Source organism: Panthera leo, chromosome C1 (assembly GCF_018350215.1).
Source record: "Panthera leo isolate Ple1 chromosome C1, P.leo_Ple1_pat1.1, whole genome shotgun sequence".
In the NCBI taxonomy this organism is placed as follows: domain Eukaryota; kingdom Metazoa; phylum Chordata; class Mammalia; order Carnivora; family Felidae; genus Panthera; species Panthera leo.
This window is the reverse complement of record NC_056686.1, coordinates 24,294,010-24,315,932: the sequence shown is the minus strand read 5'-3', so window position 1 is coordinate 24,315,932 and position 21,923 is coordinate 24,294,010. Positions and strand designations below refer to the sequence as shown.

General features: G+C 48.6%; 2 protein-coding genes across 6 annotated transcripts in view; one reads left to right on the top strand and one right to left on the bottom strand.

Moving 5' to 3' along the window:
* Positions 1–1,290: 1,290 nt before the first annotated feature.
* On the top strand, positions 1,291–3,724 carry MARCKSL1 (MARCKS like 1). Its single transcript, XM_042951075.1, has 2 exons — positions 1,291–1,569; positions 2,423–3,724. Exons 1-2 carry the CDS (start codon positions 1,483–1,485, stop codon positions 2,930–2,932), a joined length of 597 nt encoding a protein of 198 aa, XP_042807009.1. The 5' UTR covers positions 1,291–1,482; the 3' UTR covers positions 2,933–3,724.
* Positions 3,725–3,933: 209 nt separating this feature from the next.
* The window catches only part of HDAC1 (histone deacetylase 1), a 31,680-nt gene continuing 13,690 nt past the window's right edge, over positions 3,934–21,923 (bottom strand). For 4 of the 5 annotated variants that reach the window (XM_042951070.1, XM_042951072.1, XM_042951071.1 and 1 more), the window contains 12 exons: positions 18,022–18,139; positions 11,387–11,461; positions 9,856–9,994; positions 9,251–9,392; positions 8,150–8,242; positions 6,897–7,005; positions 6,675–6,815; positions 6,030–6,138; positions 5,805–5,935; positions 5,377–5,529; positions 4,810–4,858; positions 3,934–4,538 (listed from right to left, as the gene is read on the bottom strand). In XM_042951070.1, the coding sequence (XP_042807004.1) occupies positions 4,511–4,538; positions 4,810–4,858; positions 5,377–5,529; positions 5,805–5,935; positions 6,030–6,138; positions 6,675–6,815; positions 6,897–7,005; positions 8,150–8,242; positions 9,251–9,392; positions 9,856–9,994; positions 11,387–11,461; positions 18,022–18,139 (1,287 nt within the window). In that variant the 3' untranslated portion in view covers positions 3,934–4,510. The remainder of the gene's footprint in view (positions 4,539–4,809; positions 4,859–5,376; positions 5,530–5,804; positions 5,936–6,029; positions 6,139–6,674; positions 6,816–6,896; positions 7,006–8,149; positions 8,243–9,250; positions 9,393–9,855; positions 9,995–11,386; positions 11,462–18,021; positions 18,140–21,923) is intronic. The other variant, XM_042951074.1, reaches the window with a different exon arrangement.

Here is a 21,923-nt window from a genome sequence, read left to right as displayed (position 1 = left end):
GTGTCTCCACACCTCACAGCCTCAGGCCTCCCAGGAGGCCATACCAGTAGGAGGGAGGGAGGGACGTGCTGAGCTGTCCAGGGCACAGCCTTGCTTTTGCAACACTTTGCTTCCTCCAGCCCCCATCCCTTTCCTCCTGGGGGCTGAGGGCAGGCAACCGGACACACACATCCGGGGCCAGTCAGGACTCGGGGGTTCCCACAGACCTGTCCATACCAGGGGAAGGGGAAGTGGCAGGGGACTAGAGCTGGAGGGTCTCCACCCCCTGCACCCCGCCTCTCTCTCCAGGCTCCCTCACTCTCAGGCTGGGTAGGGGGCCAGGCTGGGCAGTCTTGGGGCTGTCCTCAAGGGGCTGTCCCAGGAGCCTTGCTGATGTCCCACCCCTCCACTGCAGTGTTTGTTAAATTCCTGGGGTTCCTCTACCTGCTCCGGGAGGCTCCCTAATATGGGGGAGCAGAGGTGGGGGGAGAGCATCTGACAGGTCAGACAGGTTATGCCAATGTCTCTGAGCCTCAGACTCTCCAGCTTTCAGGTGGGGATGGAGGTGCCCTTCAAGGTCGCAGGACCACCCTAATCGGAACTTTGTAATGGGTCCAGGCTGGGGGCAGGAGAGACCAAGGGTGAGTTTGTCTGTGGGGGCTTCGTGTGTGACTGGCTGCGAAGGGGGGGGGGGGAGGGGGAGTTGAGGGACGCATCTTACCAGTCTTGACCAGAGGGACTCCGCGGCGGGCCAGACCCCCCAGGCTGACCGGGACCGGCAGGCAGGGACGTGGGTGGGACCTCTGACGGGTCTCCCGGCCTGAGGGGGCGCAGATCCCAGCGCGGGGCCCTGCGGCTTCCATGACCACATTCTCCGGAGCATAACTCAGGACCAAACCTCTAACGAGTCTGGGCATGTGAGCCCTTCGAAGAGTTCTAGGGGGAGACTGACAGGGGCTGTCAGTGCAGGACCAAGGTGTTGGGACCACTCCAGTTGCTGGGGCGTCCACTCGGACGGGTGGGTGGTGACAGGATTGCTCTCCCCTTCCTCTAGGAGCCCCCCCCCACTCCTCTGCCCAGCTCGCCGAAAGACCCGCCTCTCCCCTACCCACGCTGGACCCCACCTGCCCTGGTAGGCGAGTAGGCTGGGGGTACCAGACCGCCGGCGTCGCCCACTGCGCAAGTGGGGCCCGGGACCTGAGCCCGCCTCTGCTCCTCGATTGGGCGCTTATTTAAATGTCCGGCCCCGCCCCGAGCTGGGGCGCATATATAAGGCAGCTCGGCGGGCGGCGGGCGGCATTCTGGCGCGGAGCTGAGCGGCGGCGGGCGCAGCTAGCGGGTCGGGCGCGGAGAGGGGGGTGCAGCTCGGTTTCCCCCCCGATACCCCTCCCCCTCAGGCGCGAGCCCCACCCCTCCGCCGGCCAGGCCGACCCGGCTGAACTATCCCCTGCGGCGCGAGCCCGGGGCGGCTCCGGGCGCCCCCCAGCAGACCCCCCCCCCATCATGGGCAGCCAGAGCTCCAAGGCTCCCCGGGGCGACGTGACCGCCGAGGAGGCAGCAGGCGCTTCCCCTGCTAAGGCCAACGGACAGGTGGGTGCACTCGGAACGGCCCGACCCGGCCCCCTCCTCCCTCACTTCGCCCCCTTTGGGGCCCTGGGCCGGGGCCGCGCGCTTTGTCCGGCCCGGGACACGCGGCGCCCCCTCCCCCGCCCGGTCCCTTTGTTCTCGGCGCCGCAGCCCCCGCGGGCGAAGCGAGGGGAGGGGCGGGGAGGGGGCGCCGGCCCGGCCCCGCTGCCTTCTTTGTTCGCGGCCCCGGCCCCCGGCGCTGCCCCCCGGCCGCCCCGAGTGCCGCGCGAGGAACAAAGGCGCTGCCGGGCCGCGCCAAGGGGGCGCCCAGGGGCCGCGGGGCGGGCGCCCGGGGGGGAGGGCACTCCACCCTTAGACCCGATCTCGGTGGCTCACGGCCTTCTTTTTGGCGGCGGTGGGGAGGTGGGGGTGAATCGAGATGGGAGAGCCTAGGGTGGGTGGGGGGCCGTTTACACAAAGCAGGAGGCTGGGAAAATGGGCCGTCCAGGTGCGGAGAAGAGCGCCCTGGGGCGGCTTCCCGCCCGTTGTCGGCTTGCTGGGCTCGCTCGCCCGCCCGCCGGGGATCGGCGGCCTCGAGCGGGTCTGTGCCGAATGGAGAGCGCGCCCCGGGGGAGGTGGGTGGGGGGGCCACGGGACCCCAGCGCCTCCTGCCGGCCGCGGCCTCTGCGCGCTCGGCCCCCGCGCGCTCGTGAGGGCAGGAGGGAGATGTTTGACGGGATCCCGGTGGGGGTGAAGCTACAGCCAACCTCCCGGGTTGCAGAATAGTCGGGGTCCCATTGCCTGGAAGGGGTCAGGGGCGGGCTGGGGGAGGTGGGGTAGAGCCCCGGCCCTCATTGCTGTCTCCTCTGCCCTGCAGGAGAATGGCCACGTGAAAAGCAATGGAGACTTATCCCCCAAGGGTGAAGGGGAATCGCCCCCCGTGAACGGAACAGAGGAGGCAGCCGGGGCCACTGGCGATGCCATCGAGCCAGCACCCCCTAGCCAGGGCGCTGAGGTCAAGGGGGATGCCCCCGCCAAGGAGACCCCCAAGAAGAAGAAGAAATTCTCTTTCAAGAAGCCTTTCAAATTGAGTGGTCTGTCCTTCAAGAGAAATCGGAAGGAGGGTGGGGGTGATTCTTCTGCCTCCTCACCCACAGAGGAAGAGCAGGAGCAGGGGGAGATCGGTGCCTGCAGCGAGGAAGGCACAGCCCAGGAAGGGAAGGCTGTTGCCACCCCCGAGAGCCAGGAGCCCCAGGCCAAGGGGGCAGAGGCTAGTGCTGCCTCCAAGGGAGGAGACACAGAAGAGGCAGGGCCCCAGGCTGCAGAGCCATCCACTCCCTCGGGGCCGGAGAGTGGCCCTACACCCGCCAGCGAGCAGAATGAGTAGCTGGGTGGGGGCAGGTGGGTGATCTCTAAGCTGCAAAAACTGTGCTGTCCTTGTGAGGTCACTGCCTGGACCTGGTGCCCTGGCTGCCTTCCTGTGCCCAGAAAGGAAGGGGCTGTTGCCCCCTCCCCGCCACGTTCCCTCTCCTTTTCCCTCCTGTGGATTCTCCCATCGTCCATTTGGCCTTCCTCTTAAGGCCAGTTGAAGATGGTCCCTTGCAGTTTCCCAAGTTAGGTTAGTGATGTGAAATGCTCCTGCCCCTGGCCCTACCTCTCCTGTCCCCACCCCTGTCCTGCCCTGCAGAAGGCAATTGCTGGTTTTCTTCCCCAATTCTTTTCCAAGTAGGTTTTGTTTACTCTATTCCCCAAATCCCTGAGCCAGATGTGGGGTGCCTACACTCCCAAACCCTGAGTGTCCAGCCTTCCCCCTCCCCCCCAACCCCTGTTGAGTTTTTAGTCTCTTGTGCTGTGCCTAGTGGCACCTGGGCTGGGGAGGACACTGCCCCTGTCTAGGTTTTTATAAATGTCTTACTCAAGTTCAAACCTCCAGCTTGTGAATCGACTGTGTCTCTTTTTTGACTTGGTAAGCAAGTATTAGGCTTTGGGGTGGGGGGGAGGTCTGTAATGTGAAACAACTTCTTGTTGTCTTTTTTTTCCCCCTCCCATTGTTGTAAATAACTTTTAATGGCCAAACCCCAGATTTGTACTTTTTTTTTTTTTTTCTAACTGCTAAAACCATTCTCTTCCACCTGGTTTTACTGTAACATTTGGAAAAGGAATAAATGTCGTCCCTTTAGTAGTGCTTTTTAATGAGTGGTCTTCTGGGAGTAGGGTGAGAAGACTGGTTAACCTCAACCCTTGAGGGAGGGATTAAGGTGAGGGGTAAGATTGTGGGGTTGTCTTCTTGTTCAGGAGGGTTGCCCAGATTCTCATGGACACCAGAAGGACAGGGAAGTGGAGTTGAAATCAACCCAGGGATACTGCTAGGAGACAAGCTCAGGAGGATGTAGAAATGTACCATTTTATTACAAAGATTCTCACAAAAATTAAAATAGTATCTCAAAAAGGAAACTAGACTACCAATCTCCACCTGCAGAACTGGGCGAGGATAGAGGGCAGGCAGTGTGAGTTTCTTGGCTCACAGGGGGCCAGTGGGAAGGTATGATAACAGAACCAATCTAAAAATGGCTGATATTACCTTAAGGAGCCTGACAGGGGGTCCCTCAAGATCTAGCCACTCCTAGAATGCCCAGTAAGGGCACCTTTCCAAAGCCACTAAGCAGGCACTTAACATTTCAGGATTTTGTCCTATGGCTTCTTAAGAATATGCTTTCCAGACCCAGCACCCTTTATAGTTCAAAATTAAGAAGTGGAAAAGGATGGGTGGCAAGACAGCCACTAGAAAAGCTCACTCCTAACACGTGCCCTGGGCTCAGGGCCCTGGTTCCTGTCTAGTCCCTGGGGATATTTATATTTAATATATTTTTATATAAATACACAGAAAGATAGAAAATATAAAATCTGAGGGGTTGTGGGAGAAAGGTGGGAAACTTGGCAGGAAGCCACAACTGGAGAGGTCTGCTCAGGCCAACTTGACCTCCTCCTTGACCCTGTGGAGAGAGCAGAGACTGGCATGAGATCATGCACCCCAGAGGCCTTGAGGCAAAAATATGGGGACAATGACTTCTATAGGACCCTAGCTGCCCAGGTGACTGCTGAGAGCTGGGGCTTCCTAGCTCTGCCTAGAACTGCAGAGATGGACTGGTCCCTGAAAGAGGTCTTTGTAAGCCGCACCAGCTGTCCCTGCGCCTTCCCTCGGCATAGCGGACAAAAGGGCTGGTGCTCCAATGCCAGGGAGATGGCTGACAGCTCCTTCCTCACCCTTTGGCTTCTTGCTTCTCCTCCTTGGTTTTCTCCTCTTCTGTGACTTCTAGAACATAAGAATGTAGAGATGGTGAAGGGATCCCTTCCAGAAAGACCCACGGAATTTTCACTTACCTGAAACCCCTTCCCCAACACTGCAGCTCAGTGGACATACTAAAGAGAGAAAAGCCCATCCCAGGCCCTCCCATTGAGCCCTGTGGAGAACAAACAGGTTGGACCGGTTTCCTGGCCTGCTAGAGCCTGAACCCAGTGGGCGGAGGCAGCCCCCTGGGAAACTGGGGTGAAGTGCTGGGAAAAGGGCTTGGGTGGTATGTGAGAGCCACACTCCTGACCAAGGGGAGCCCAGGCATGTCCCTGGCTCTGGAGCCTGGCAGGGCTCAATCAGCCACTGGAGATGACAAATCGAGTTTCATTCTTTTGTGGGCCCTGCCACTTCTGGGAGCTGAGACAGCCCCACAGAAGGCAGGGCCTGAGTCAGCTCCCTCCTCCCAGTGCCCTACATAGATTCATCCTCCTCTGGGGCCTGGGGCTCAAGACCCAAGTCCAGATACAACCCAAACCCACCTTTCTTCTCTTCTGGATCTTTCTCTTTTTCATCCTCAGTTTTGACTCTCTTGGCTTTTTTGAAGTTGGAAGAGTTCTTGCGACCGCCTTCTCCCTCTTCATCAGAGTCCGAGAACTCTTCCTCACAGGCGATTCGTTTGTCAGAGGAACAGACTGGGAAGTAATGGGAAATAATGGGTGAGAGTGCAGGAGATTATCTTTACCTCAGGACCTGTGCCCAGTGCCTCCCTGTGTGTCCAAGAGACACCAAGGGAAGGGGTGACCAAGAAGAAAGGAAGGAAACTCAGACTCCCTAAACTGTCCCAACTACCAGAACTTGGGTTTCTCAACAGGTGGGTAGCTTGAGAGGAAAGTGGAACCAAGAACAGTGGTGGGAAGTCAGCGACCTACTGAGTGGGAAATTACAGGCCCCTGGGTCTGGGTCTTACTCGAGATGCGCTTGTCAGGGTCTTCTTCATCCTCGTCGCCACTCTCCTCTGGAATGGCATCCTCAGGAATCACCTGCATTTGGACCCCAGGTGCGTGGGGCAGCATTCGCAGGTTCTCAAACAGTCGCTGTCTATGGCCAATGGTAGAGAGGGTGGCTGGCGCTGGTTAGGGACAAACCAGAGCCTGGAATGTTCAATCAGGGTGTGTCTGGGGAATATACTCACTTGATCTTCTCCAGGTACTCATTGGTGTTCTGGTTGGTCATATTGGAAGGACTGATGTGAAGTTTGAAATCTGGTCCAAAGTATTCGAAGTAGTCGTTGTATGGAAGCTCTAATTGGGGGCAGGAGATAAGAGTCAAAGACCTGGCTACCATGGGACCCTGAGAAAAGCACTTGTAGGTTTATCTGGAACTGCTAGCCCAACCATCAAACTGAGAAGAATGCCTCTGAGACAGGGTGAGACCTGAGTGTTTATAGGGTTTCAGTCTTTTTAATGCCATTCTCCAGTGTCCACACCTCACCCCCCACTGAGGAGAAGGCACAAGCTCATGGTTTAGAAAAATTTAGGCAATGCTCGTCGGGAGCACCTCCTCACTCACTACCCCAGTTACCCTACAGAGTAGAAATTCCAAAGCTATAAATAACCACTGATCATTATGTCTAGACCAGAAGTGGGAAGGAGAGGTGGCAGGGTCAAAAAAGGACTCAGGAAAAAGCGATGGTCTGACAATCACAAGAAGATAGGGAAGAGAATCAATGCCCAGTATCAGAAGAGGAGAGGCCACATGGCCAATGGGGAAGGGGTTACAAACTCTAGGACACATGAGCTCTGGCTCTGCCCAGCCCAACCTGGCCCAGGGCTATTACCATTTGGGATCTCCGTGTCCAGAGCCACGGCTGTTTCATACGTCCAGCAGCGGGCCACGTTACGGATGGTATAACCGCCTCCTCCCAGCATCAGCATAGGCAGGTTGAAGCTCTTCACAAACTCTACACACTTGGCATGCCCTTGATGGGAGAAAGGGGTGCTGGGTTACAGGAGCGCCTGGCAGAACCCTGCCCACCCATCTCTATGCTACCTGGTCTCACCTTTGATGGTCAGGTTGAAGCAACCTAACCGATCCCCAGATAGGGAGTCAGAGCCACACTGTAAGACAACTGCACTGGGTTGGAACATCTCCATTACTTTGGACATGACCTAAAAGGACACATCCTCGTCACCACCAGCTTCAAGAAAAGCTATGTGATGTTAGGGGCTGCAAAGGGTGGGCTGCAGTACTTCTTCCGTTTCCTGTATTTATTCCTACATTTCCACTCTCCCTCGTGCGGGGTGGTAAGGAGGAAGTATCAGTCTGGAGTTCTTGTTTCCCTATTTAGGATTTCAGTTTTTCAATTTAGGAGGCTCTCCAAGACGCTTCTTCTAGCTCTAGTAATGCTGAACCTAGAACAGCCTCACCTTTCCCTCAGTCTTCCGCTTCTTTCACTACCCAAGCTCCAGTGCCCCTTCTTCTGACCCTTGGCTTCATCTGCCCTGCTCCTTCAGTCTTTTGAGACTTTGAGCCTCCTATTGTGAGGGAGTGCTCACCTTCACCTTTCCCATTCTCACAAGACTTTGACGTTACCTAGGACAAAGATCATACCTTGGACTTCTCTGTCACCCCTACTGCAAGGCATACAGTAGGCACTTGACTACCTAACCTTATTAGGTTAATACTCCAGTAATGGTTCCTTGTGGATTGCAGGTGAAGATTTAACTCCTCAGCTTGGCATCCAAGACCCCCATATACATTTCCCACGTCCTTCAACACTCCTCCCACCCATCATACTGATCTACATACAGCTATGTACTGTCCCCCCTGCTGAATGCCATCCCTGCCCTCCGGCCTCCACCTCCTTCTTCACATAGCAACTCCTCATTTTCCAAAGTCCAGCTCAAATGTCACCACCTCTGTGAAATCCTCTTTGACTACCCTCTCCCCAGCCCAGGCAGCGGTTTGTCTCCCCTTCCTCTGTTCATCCTGCAAAACAGTAATGACCACACACTGTTGTGTGTGTGCCTGCCTCCCACGATGTAGACTGTGAGGTCTTTAAGGGCATGATTCATGTCTTAGATACTCTTGTATCCGACAGAGGGCCTGACCCACAGAAGGCATCAATAAATATTTGGATGAATTTTGTTCCTCTAGCTGACCACACAGCATAACAATCCAGGGTCAAAACACAGCTCATTTCCCAACCAGCTTCTCAGTGGGGTGAGGTCCCTGAGGTATGCTGGGGGTACTTTGCTACCCATCCCTTAGACTAATCCCACTGGTAGCCCGGGTGGTGGATAAGCCACTTACCGGCTTGAAAATGGCCTCATAGGACTCGTCATCGATCCCATCTCGGAGCGGGTAGTTAACAGCGTAATACTTGCCTTTGCCAGCCCCAATATCCTAATCAAGAGGGACATTAAAGTAAAACTGAAAGATGAAGCTAGGAAGAAGTTCAAGGACAGGGGCTGGAAGGCTAAGGAAAGAGGCAGTATTCTAAGAGAGACAATTGGGATCCATGAAGTGGGCCAGGGACAGAGCAGGGGCACCTTGGTTAATACCATTCCCCTCACTAGCAAGTCTAGCTCACGTTTCTGGACACACCACTGAGCCTGCGCCCAGGCTGAGAACTGTTTATGGAGCCAGAGATGGAATATCCTACCCCAGAGCACAAGACCTCCATCTTTGGATTGGGTTAGAGCTGCTGGTAGTTGGGTCACAGAACTAACACCCACCCTGGGACGACCTTTTCCTCTCCAGAGAAGGTAGAAGAAAGACCATTTATTATGCTGGCCACAGCAAACATGAATTAGTGCTACTTTTTCACCAGAGGGCTAGTGCATGGCAAAGGGTTGGTTTCATATTCATGCTAATAGAAGCAGATACAACAGTTCAGTGAGTTAGTTTCCAAGGACTTTTATCCTGAGGTCTATAGATGGGCTTCAGTAAGGGGAGGTGTCTTTAATTAACTATTCAGTATCAGATACAAAAGATTCCTTATGCTTTCCTGGTGACAGAGTCCATAGCTTTCAGTCAGATGATCAAAGGGGAAGGTTAAGAACCCTTGAGATGGTCCATAAGGGTCTCAATTCCTAGCCCATGAGAGAGAGAACCTGATGTCTCTAGCCTAAAATTCAAATTGTTTGGGGCATCTGAATAGTGCAGTGTAACTTAGCTGTGGCCAGGAGGGGCTTGCAATGAGTCATGAGACCCCTATCCCTCCCAACCCTTTGTGTCTCATCATTCCCTTCCTCCAGAATAAGGGAGGGAAGACCAGGGCAGGTACCCTAGGCTGGGGTATGGCATTCTGAATGGCAGAAGGGGCAGGAAGTGGTTTCTGGTGACATGAGATAGGAGAGTTAGAGCTGGCAGCTAGGGGTGAGCTGGCTGGCCCCTGAAGGGAGTTCTCACCCGTAGGTCCCCAGTTCCCGGGAAGTACTCTCCGTATTTATGAAAGGACACAGTCATGACCCGGTCTGTGGTATAGAAGGCCTCTTCCACGCCATCGCCGTGGTGAATATCAATGTCAATATACAGCACCCTCTGGTGATACCTAGGATCAGAAGGGGGTCAGGGGTCTGGCGGCTCTCTGGGAGTGGGACGCGCCAAGGGCGCCAGGTCCCAGCTTACCGGGCTGGCTGCCTCCCTCAGGTATCTCTAAGCACCAGAGACGTGGAAACTGGCTGAAGGAAGGTGGAAGAGCGGCAGGGTGTCTCCAGAGGCCTGACCAAGCCGACCAAGTCCGATCTTCCTACTCTACAGCCAGGCTCAACTCCAGCCACACAGGGACACTCTGGAGGCAGGATCTGAGCAGCACCTGCCCCTGATCTTGCCGTGGGCTCAAATCAAACCGGGACCCCGTCAAAGAGAGGATGGCCAGCCAGAGACACTCACTGAACACATCCTAGCCAGCACACCGCTAGGAAAAGCAAACTAGGGAGGCAAGCCCAGGGGGAGAGGGAAGTGGGAACCTGGCCTAAGGTGCTCCTCCAAGAGACAAGGCCAGGCAGGCATACTTTAGCAGTTCCAGGATGGCCAAGACGATATCATTGACGTAACAGAAGCCAGATGCCTCAGACTTCTTTGCATGATGCAGGCCCCCAGCCCAATTCACAGCGATGTCCGTCTGCTGCTTATTAAGTTTCACAGCACTTGCTGGGTGTGAAAGAGAGAACACAAGACTGTTAGCAAGCCATTCTCCCCCTTTCCCCAAGAAGCCCAGGAAACCTGGTGAGAGGTAGAACCTGCCTATTCAATCGCTGGACTGTTCTCTCCCTCCCTCCCTATTCTAACAGGGAGTAAATATGACATTGGCTGGCTACTCTAAACAACTTTTTTTCCAAACCGAAGGTGGAAACCCATCAGTAGGCCTTAAAATTGGTTTAGTGGGTCATGATTAGTGTGTGTGTGTGTGTGTGTGTGTGTGTGTGTGTGTGTGTGTGTTTATACACACACAATTTTAAACAAAACAGACTAGAATAAAATAACAGTAAAGGAAGTTGCTCTTCTGTGAAACTGGCTTCAGAATGACAGTGTGTGTGCACAACCTGGATTGCAAGAGTAAATGTATTTCTTACCATGGTTCATGGTCAAAAAATGATGAAGATACTAAAGGAACTAGAAGCTCAAAGCACAAACAGGCCCAAGAAGTGAGAGAAATATACACTTGTGTATGCAGGTGCATTTGTGGCTTGTAACTTTAACAGCAATAAAGACACAGAACAAGCCAAATGATCCAAGAGGGACCAATTATATCAACTGATGTTGGTCCATAACATGGCATAATCCTGAAGCCACTAGAAATCATGCTATAGACTACCAAAGAAATCTTAAAGATTTACTAAATAAAAAATTCAGACACAAAACTATATACACGTGACACATTTTTATAAAATATGGATGTATATGTTATATCCAGATATATACTAACAAAAAAGAATGCATATACAAACACCAAAATGGTAGTAATGATTATCTTTGGACAGTATGATTGTGGGTAATTTTTTCCTGTGTACATCTTTGTTTTCTGAGGTTATATTGAGAGGCAGGGGGAAGGGGAGAAGAGACCAAACAATGATCATAGGAAAATATATATTTGTTAAAAAAGGGTTTAGAGTAATCCTGGAGGTAGTCTAGAAGTTAATAATGGAAGTGGGAGATACGTGAGGAGTATTTCTGACCTCTAAAGGTAATTACCATGCTCTTTTGTAAGACACAGATGAGGACACTTCCCATTTTTATAGCACTTTGCAGTTTGCAAATTGCTTCTATGTACAGCATCTCAACAACCCCACGAGGTCTGCAGGGAATTCCAGTATGTAAGATCTCTGGGTAGGAGAGGACAGTCAAGGACACCTGTCAGTACCATGTCAGAGACTGAACCTGGGCTGGGACTGAACCAGAAGGATATTTTAAAGACCTAAGGTAAAAACTCACAAGACCCATTTTATGGGGTCACAGATCAGCCCTACTAGGATAGTGGCCTAAAAGGCAGACCTCACTAATACAACCCAGCACTGCCCTCGAGGAGGGAGGTATATTCCTTACCCACAGAGCCACCAGTAGATAACTGACAGAACTCAAACAGGCCATCAAATACCGGACAGTCCTCACCAACGTTGACTTGAAAGACAGAAGGGGAAAGTTAGTTTCCACAATTCCTTTAGTTTTTTGTTTACATATTTATGAGCTCATGGGAAAAAACAAAGAATTTGGATTCAGAAGGCTTGGGTTCTAGTCCAGGCTCTACTACTTACTGGCTTTGTGATTGGGTCAAGTCATTTAACTTCTTAGAGCTTTGGCTTATTACCTTTAATTTTTTTTTAATGTTTTATTTATTTTTGAGACAGAGAGAGACAGAGCATGAGCAGGGGAGGGGCAGAGAAAGAGGGAGACACAGAATCCGAAACAGGCTCCAGGCTCTGAGCTGTCAGCACAAAGCCTGATGCGGGGCTCGAACTCACAAACCGTGAGATCATGACCTGAGCCGAAGTCAGACACTTAACCGACTGAGCCACCCAGGCACCCCTGGCTTATTATCTTTAACAAGCAATCATGAGGGGCGCCTGGGTGGCGCAGTCGGTTAAGCGTCCGACTTCAGCCAGGTCACGATCTCGCGGTCCGTGAGTTCGAGCCCCGCGTCAGGCTCTGGGCTGATGGCTCGGAGCCTGGAGCCTGTTTCCGATTCTTTGTCTCCCTCTCTCTCTGCCCCTCCCCCGTTCATGCTCTGTCTCTCTCTGTCCCAAAAATAAATAAAAAACGTTGAAAAAAAAAAAATTAAAAAAAAAAAAAAAAAACAAGCAATCATGATATCCACCTCACCTAAATGTTGAGAAGATTAACAGAAATCTTATGTGGGGAAGAATATAGCAAGTAAGTACTTGAACAAACAGATACGAAGAATTAAGTGAGCTGCCAAGGTTGTATAACAAGACAATGGCAGCACCAGAATCAGAGTCCAGGTGTCTTGACCCATACAGTATAGTGCTCTTTCTACTACACCTACAAGTGACAACTGGAGTAAGGTTATTTCAGGCCTAACGGGGCAAAAGTACAAACTAACACATAATGAGGAAATGGATGCAAATAGTAATGCAAACAAACGAAAGACAGGAAGGGAAGCACACCTGAGGGCTGTAGTCACGGAGCTAGAGAGGAACCTTAAGGCTCCAAGTCATCTCTCACAGAAAAGGAAAGTACTGAGACATCAACGAGACACAGGAAACTAGAGGCAGGGGTAGGCTAGATCCTTATTCTCTTGCCCTAGCCTTCCTACTACATCCACTGCTATCAACTGGGATTCCCAAAGTAGAGCAAGGAGAAGCCCTAGAATGAGGAGGGTAGCAGAGCCCAGCTCGGACTGTGTAACCTTCTGAGAGACAGCTGAAGCTCAAAGTCTGCAATAACCATGAGCGTTACCAACTCTGGCACTGCCCTAAGCTTGGGAGGGTGCCCTGCCAAGACAAGTGCTCTGAGGAAGTGTGGCCTGCATAACGGGGTGAGGAGTAGTAGGTGGCTCTCACCCCCACTTCCCGGGTAAACACTGGGAGGCTGTGTCAATAAGAACTTTGGTCCCTGGGGCCAAGCTATCTATCCACTGGCAACTGAATGCCTCCTCCGGTTGCTTTGTCTTTCATTGGGTTTGGCCTGCCTAGGTTTCTAGAGTTTTGTTTATGCTCTCATGTGGGATATGTCTTATTTATTATTATTTTTTTTTAAGTACGCTCTAAGAGCAATATGGGGCTTGAACTCAAGACTCCAGGATCAAGAGTTGCATGCTCTACTGAATGAGCCAGCCAGGCACCCCACAAAATGGTTATTTTAGATATGAGAAAAAAATATTTCCCTTCAGACCCCAAACCAACATGTGGCTCAAGTGGCCAGCCCATTATTCCCAGTTCAACAAGCTGTGTGATTGGAGACGGAAAGGGGGGAAATGGAAACCCTCACCTGGACTAATTTGTAAGACTAGGGAGGACTCTTTTTTTTTTTTTTTTAATTTTTTTTTTTTTAACGTTTATTTATTTTTGAGACAGAGAGCGACACAGCATGAACGGGGGAGGGGCAGAGAGAGAGGGAGACACAGAATCAGAAGCAGGCTCCAGGCTCTGAGCTGTCAGCACAGAGCCCGACGCGGGGCTCAAACTCACGGACCGCGAGATTGTGACCTGAGCTGAAGTCGGACGCTTAACCGACTGAGCCACCCAGGCGCCCCGGGAGGACTCTTGTATGGGTTCTCCTCTTCCTATCACAAATACTTTTCTTATTCTTAGGGTGGCATTATACTGAAGAGAACAATACTGGGTGAGAGATGAGAGAGCGGAGGAAGGTGGAGAAGGTGGTAAAAAGCACCCTGCAGAAAGATGCATGGGATTAACAGGGGTTTCAGGAGAGGGCTTATACCACTGTAGTGGTGTAATGGGGTGGAATGGGGAGTAGGACAGAAAGGGTGTGTGACCAAGGGGAGGTGCCCAGGGGGGGTTCAACTGTATTGGCAGCGTTTTGTTTCCTAGAAAGAAAGGTTGGTAGGGGCACGTGCGTGGCTCAGTTAGTTAAGTGTCTGACTTCGACTCAGGTCATGATCTTGCGGTCTGTGGGTTTGAGCCCCCCACATCGGGCTCTGTGCTGACAGCTCAGAGCCTGGAGCCTGCTTCAGATTCTGTCTCCCTCTCTATCTGCCCTTCCCCTGCTCATGCTCTGTCCCCCTCTCTCAAAAATAAATAAACTTAAAAAAAAAAAAGGGGGGTGCCTGAGTGGCTCAGTCAGTTGAGCATCCAGCTCCGGCTCAGGTCATGATCTCACAGTCCGTGAATTCGAGCCCCGCATCAGGCTCTGTGCTGACATCTCAGAGCCTGGAGCCTGCTTTGGATTATGTGTCTCCCACTCTCTGCACCTCCTCAGCTCACACTCTGTCTCTCTCTCAAAAAAAAAATAAATAAATAAATAAATATTAAAACAAAATAGAAAGAAAGAAAGAAAGAAAGAAAGAAAGAAAGAAAGAAAGAAAGAAAGGTAGGCAGGTAGTAGGTACATGGATGTACATTCTATTATGTTTTTATACGTTTTGTGTGTGTCTGAAATATTTTACATGCAACATATTTAAAAACACTATAGAGGGGCGCCTGGGTGGCTCAGTCGGTTAAGCATCCGACTTCGGCTCAGGTCATGATCTCGCGGTCCGTGAGTTCAGGCCCCGCGTCGGGCTCTGTGCTGACCGCTCAGAGCCTGGAGCCTGTTTCAGATTCTGTGTCTCCCTCTCTCTCTGACCCTCCCCCATTCGTGCTCTCTCTCTCTCTGTCTCAAAAATAAATAAACGTTAAAAAAAATTAAAAATAAATAAATAAAAATAAAAAATAAAAATAAAAATACTATAGAATCAGGAAGAGACAAGTTCCATTCTCCATTCTACCACTACCTTGTTAGGAGACCCTGGAAAATTCAGTTTATACATCTATAAAAAAGATGACAATGACAATATCTTCAAATTTTACCACCATAATTCCCTTTTATCATTTTCCACCACATTTCACATTCTGATAATCTGGCAAAAAAAAAAAAAAAAAACCATTGCACTTATTCATGTTTGAATCCATCTTATTTTTTATTCACTGTTATTTTTTAATTTTCTTAAGTATTTATTTATTTTGAAAGAGAGGGAGAGAGCATGCGTGCATGCACATGAGCAGGAGAGGGACAGAGAGAGAGAGGAAGAGAGAGAATCCCAAGCGGGCTGTGCACTGGCAGTACAGAGCCTGACACGGGGCTCAATCCCAAAAACTGTGAGACCATGATCCGAGCCAAAATCAAAAGTTGGACACTTGGGGTGCCCAGGTAGCTCAGCTGGTTAAGCGTCCGACTTCAGCTCAGGTGATGATCTCGTGGTTCATGAGTTCAAGCCCCACATGGGGCTCTCTGCTGTCAGCACAGAGCCTGCTTCAGGTCCTCTTTCTCCCTCTCCCTCTGCCCTTCTCCCCCCTGCCCAAATAAACAAACAAGCAAACAAACAAAAGAGTCAGAAGCTTAACCAACTAAGCCACCCAGGCACCCTTTTATTTATTATTATTTTTAATAAGGCCTCAGCCCAATAAGCCACGAACTCCCTGGCAGGCCAAGGCTGGCTGCCAGGGGACCAACTGCAAATGGGCAGGCTGAGTCAGGCTGTCAGGAAGCCCACTGCTCATCATGTTCCCATTTTAACTAATTAAAATATTAGATCAGAACTTCTGATCAAAGTTCTCAAAGTCTCAAAATGACCACAAAATGTTTATTACATCCTAGCCAAGAGCAAGGAAACCTAACTTATTTAGTCTTATTACATGTATAACTTCCTAGGTTAGATGTTGGTAAATACAAAAAAAAAGAGCTCAGCTCACACATCGCTGTTATTGTTTCTGAAGATACCCCTGGTTATACAGCACTTCACTAAGTGACATCTTTCTATAACCCTGTAAGTCAAGTCAGTAAGGTACCTTAAGTCCATAGAGAACCTCATCCTTCCTAACCCATCTTCAATGAGAGAAAATCCCAGACCTAATTTTTTAATGCACAATCTTAGAATGCTAGTTTCAGGAAAACTGGAGCAAACTGGAAGTCAGACCCAAATCTGGGCACTCCTGAGGGCCTAATATTTTATGTCTGCCTTGACAGATTGGAAAATGATGAAAATAATAAGTCATCACAGCAAAAGTTACTATTCATTGACAGTCAGTGCTTCATTGACAGTGCTATCTCACCTATCCCCGACAACCTCCACTATGAAATAAGCACTATTGTCGTCCTTTTAAAGAAGAGAAAACAAGGCTCAGAGAGGCTAGAGGACTTGCTTAAGAACACACAGTTAAGTGGTAGAGCTAAGGGATTCAAACCAAGACATCAAAACTCATTCTCTTGGAGTGCCTGGGTGGCTCAGTCAGTAAGCATCCGACTTTGGCTCAGGTCATGATCTCACGGTTTGTGGGTTTGAGCCCCACATCAGGCTTTGTGCTGACAGCTTGGAGCCTGGAGCCTGCTTCAGATTCTGTGTCTCCCTTTCTTTCTGCCCCTTTCCCACTGGCACTCTCCTCTCTCTCAAAAATAAATAAACATTAAAAAAAATTTTAAAGAGGGGTGCCTGGGTGGCTCAGTTGGTTAAGCATCTGACTTCAGTTCAGGTCATGATCTCATGGTCCGTGAGTTCGAGCCCCGCGTCGGGCTCTGTGCTGACAGCTCAGAGCCTGGAGCCTGTTTCAGATTCTGTGTCTCCCTCTCTCTCTGACCCTCCCCCGTTCATGCTCTGTCTCTGTCTCAAAAATAAATAAATGTGAAAAAAAAATTTTTTTTTAATTTTTTTAAACAAAAAATAACTCATTTTCTTGCCTCAATACCAAGCTGCTTCTCTAATGAGAGTCCTCTTTGCTGACAGTGGAGCCTGATCACTGGCCTCGATAGGTTATGAAAAGCTCTAAAGCCATCTAGAGCAAAGAAAGGAATTTGTCTCATCTTGGAAGGAAATAAGATCCTGCCAATTCAAAGAGCAAATACTGCACTTACAGGGGCAGCAGCTCCTGGAGTTGTGGGTGGTAATAATACTTTAAAAAAGGCCTCTGTAAAAAAACAAAAACAAAAACAAAAAACCATAGGGGCAGCTGGGTGGCTCAGTCGGTTAAAGTCGTCCGACTTTGACTCAGGTCATGATTCACAGTTCATGAGTTCAAGCCCCGCATCAGACTCTGCTGACAGCACAGAGCCTGGAGCCTGCTTCAAGGTTCTGTGTCTCCCTCTCTCTCTGCTCCTCCCCCGCTCGCTCTCTGTGTGTCTCTCTCTCTCTCAAAAATAAATAAATATTAAAAAATTTTAAATAAAAAAATAAAAAAGGTCTCTGTGGTTCTGTAATCATTACAACTGCACAACTGTTATAACAAATAAACTTTCTGCCTTGGGAATCAGACTACCTTGTGGCCAGTAGCAACAAGTGCCACAGATTTGCTGATATTTCCAAATAAACTGTTACAAGCTAATCAAAACTTCTGGACAATGCTGTTTCATTGTTTTATTATATGAGATATTAGGTGCTAAGAGATAATTTCTAAAATAACACAGGGAGAAGTCAGATATAAGTTTTTTCCAAATTTAAACACATTTTCTCCCATAGCTAAAATAAGCCTCATTAATTCCTACAAACTGAGTGTAGCTTCCGAGATGACACCTGTTTCAAGTCTCAGGAAGCAGGGGTAGAATCACCTCAACTCAAAGATTACATCATCTAGAATCTGTCCTAAGTGGCCCCTCGATTCTCAATTAATACAAAGTGAGAGCAGTTATAGTTGTATGGGATGACATCCAGTCCATTTTACGAAAGAAAAATCTGAGGGGAAGTGACCAGCCTGGTCAGTTAAGAGTCAGAGCTGGGACTTCTATCTCTGTCTCCCTCTCCTACGTCAGTGCGTTTTCCATTACAACAATCACGGTTTTCTTGGCATATTGTTGTGAACCTAACTAGACAAAGATCGAACACTATTCTTTATAATCAAGAAACAAGGAAAGCTAGACTGGAGAAAAGAGCTGCACTTTGGCATCCTTGGAAGGCAGGGGAAATCAAGTGTGGGATGAATGGGAGATACAAGGGAAGGCAGGGTAAGCCTCTGCAACTGAAGGGCAGATCCAACTGGGGCCTTGAGAGTAAGGAGGGAACAGAATGGACTTACATCTCTGCATCTGTTTGCTGTACTCAGACATGTTATCTGGGCGGATGGAGCGCAAGAATTTAATGTAGTCGTCACTGTGGTACTTGGTCATCTCCTCAGCATTGGCCTTGTGAGGGCGCTAGAGGGAAGAGGGGAGAAAGGACATGTTATTCCAGACCCAAGCCACTCTTCACTTAGTCTACTTTGAACACTAAGAGAAGAGCCACCCAGCATTGAGCTAGGCAAGGAATTACTGATTAGATTAATGCCTCAGGAAACTTGCGATCTAATTAGGCATATAGGATTATCAAAGGAGATTCAGTATCAAAAAACAGAACTGCAACTCAAGCTCTGTTACTTGGGCAAGTCTACCTTGTGAGCCTCAGTTTTCTCACTTACTAAATAGAGGCAACAACTTCTACCTAACAGTGTGAGAATTGGAGGAGATAGTTAAATCTCTTTGTAAATTGTGAAATGCTTACAAACTCTTATTTCTTTTTAAATAGTTATGGTCCAAATGGCTCCAAGAGTTTAAGAAAAAGAGGTGACTAACAATAACTGAAATAGATAGGAAATCTTTCATAAATCATCATCACAACAATTCTCATCACACCCTCCCCACTGAACCTTCCTTGACATGGTCATTTCCTGATTATCCCAACATTCTGAGTCCTCTTTCCCTCTTTTTAAAAATTCTCTTTTCTTCCTCTCATCCCTTAAAGGTAGGTCTTCTTCGAAGATGACCCTCTGCTCTTCCAATTATGAATATCTTTATAGTTTATAAAGCATTTTCAATACACATATAACATTGTTTACCCTGTGCCAGGCACTGTATGTGATTTTGTGATCCTTACAACAACCTCTTAAACTCCATACTATTATTATCCTCACTCTGCCCACAGGGAGGTTAAGTAATTTGCCCAAAGCTACACAGTTGGTAAACTGGGATAGAAACCCAGAGGTCTGGCTCCAGGCACTATTTGGTGCTTGTTTAATCCTCGGTATAAGGCAGAATGTAAGACTAAAAGGTGGATACTGTTCTATATACCACACTCATAGTGAAAGAAGCAAGACTTGGCTCCAAATACTAAGTTGTTTGTTTGCTTAAGTTTATTTATTTTTGAGAGAGAAAGAGACAGAGTATGAGCAGGGGAGGGGCAGAGAGAGAGGGAGACAGAATCCAAAGCAAGCTCCAGGCTCTGAGCTGTCAGCACAGAGCCTGATGTCAGGCACAAACTGTGATATCATGACGCGGACTGAAGTCGGATGCTCAACTGACTGAGCCACCCAGGAACCCCCGAAGTTGTTTTTATTGTATTAAGCCTTTTACCTTCATGGCAACGTTGTAGATGGAGCTTTAACTCTACCTTCTATATAGATGCCCGCCCAGACTCACTCCATCTTGATTTCTGTTCTGAGCTCCAGATTCACATTCCAACAACCTCCCAGCCAGCTCCACCTGTGAATCCTAGAGGCACTTCAAATTCAACTGGATTTAACAACTTATAGAGAGGCATTCGTATTTAACTTCCAGACTTCTCTTTTAATATTCTTGTTAATGACACCAATATCCACTCAGGTTGAGAAACTAATTATAATCTTTAACAACACCCTTTCTTGACTTCCATTTCAATCCACAGCCCATCCCTTTCATTACACCTCCTCCATAATCTTGACTGCATCCACTGCTTTATTTCTCCTATGCTCTTCTTTCCCAGGGTTCCTATTCTCACCACCAACTACCCAATTGTTTAAGACAGAAGCCACCCCTTGATTCCATGTTCCTCATGTACTACATTCAACAAGGACAAAGCCCATCTCAAAAGCTACCTCTTTTACAAAGTAAAGGCAAATCTTGCTTTAAGAACCTATCTTCATCCCAGGCCACAAAGTTCCAAAAAATATGACCGCAGAGTCAAAAATTACAAAACATGCAAGGAAACAAAGCACTACGAGTGAGAGCTCACAGAAACAACAGGTAGTAGAAAGAGATCTACAGAGACCCTGGATATATGTCTGAATAAAAAAGAATTGCACTACATTTCTCTATACCAGTAAACAACCTAAATATAAAAATTTTAAAAGATAGTTTATGATAGCATTAAAAAGAAGTACTTGGAGGGGAGCCTGGGTGGCTCAGTCAGCTGAGCAAGAGACTCTTGATTTTAGCTCAGGTCATGATCTCATGGATTGTGAGTTCAAGCCCCACATGGGGCATTGCACTGGCAATGCAAAGCCTGCTTAGGATTCTCTGTCTCCCTCTTTACCCCTCCCCTGTGCGCATTCGCGCGCGCGCTCTCTCTCTCAAAAATAAACATTAAAAACAAAATTTTTGTAATTACTTTGAAAAAATTTCCAGGGGTACCTGGGTGACTCAGTCAGTTAAGCATCCAACTTTGGTTTGGGAATGATCTTACAGTTTGTGAGTTCAAGCCTGCATTGGGCTCTCTGATGACAGCACAGAGTCTGCTTCTGATACCCTGTCCCTGACTCTCTCTGCCCCTCCCCTGTGCGTGCATGTGCTCTTGAGCTCTCTCTCCCCAAAATAAATAAACATTAAAAAAAAAATCTAGGGTGCCTGGGTGGCTCAGTCGGTTGAGTGTCCAACTTCCACTTAGGTCATGATCTCACAGTTCCTGAGATCAAGTCCCGCCTCAGGCTCTGTGCTGACAGGGCACAGCCTGCTTGGGATTCTCTGTCTCCTTCTCTCTCTGCCCCTCCTTGCGTGCTCTCCCTCCCTCTAAAAAAACAGACAAGACGTAAATAAAATAAAAAATAAAATAAAAGGACCCAAATAAATGGAAATATACCATGTTCACTGATGCAAAGGCTAAATATTCTCAAAATATCAATTCTCCCTAAGATGGTATAAAGATTCACGGGTGCCTGGCTGGCTCAGTCAGAGGACCATGCAACTCTTGATCTCAGAGTTTTAAGTGTGAACCCCACATAGGATGTAGACAGTACTTAAATAAATAAAAAACTTAAAAACAAAACAAAAAAGATGATGTAAAGATTCAATAAAATTACAACCAAAATCCCAGCACTTGATGAGTTCTAAAATTTATATAGAAGTTCAAAGGGCTCCTGGGTGACTCAGCTGGTTAAACGTCTGACTTCAGCTCAGGTCATGATCTCATGTCTCAGTTCATGAGTTCGAACTCTGCATCAGGCTCTCTGCTGTTAGCACAGAGCCCACTTTGGATCCTCTGTCCGCCCCCCTCTTTCTGCCTCTCCCCTGCTCACGTTCTCTCTCCCTCTCTCTCAAATAAGTAAAACATTAAAAATAAATAAACATTAAAAAAAGAATACTGCCATTTAAATAAATAAATATTAAAAAAAGAAAAGAAGCCCAAAGGGCAAATAGCAAGTCAGTTGTTTTTTTTAAAGAACAAAGTGGGAGGACTTGTGCTACTAGATGTCAAAACTTACTGAAGAGCTATCACAATTAAGCACTGGGTACTGGCATATGCGTCAATAAACAGACCAAGTCAACAGAACACAGGCCCAAAAACAGACCCATACACAATGCCTGGCACAAAGCAGGTGCTTAATAAGTATTTGCGGAATGAAAAAATTTCAGTGGATTCTTACTTCAAACTATATTTAGGGGCGCCTGGGTGGCTCAGTCGGTTAAGCGGCCGACTTCGGCTCAGGTCATGATCTCACGGTCCATGGGTTCGAGCCCCGCGTTGGGCTCTGTGCTGACAGCTCAGAGCCTGGAGCCTGCTTCCGATTCTGTGTCTCCCTCTCTCTGACCCTCCCCTGTTCATGCTCTGTCTCTCTCTGTCTCAAAAATAAATAAATGTTAAAAAAAAAAAAATAATAAAAAAAAAAAACTATATTTAAAAATCGATTCTATTTTATTTTTTTAACTTACATCCAAGTTAGTTAGCATATAGTGCAACAATGATTTCAGAAGT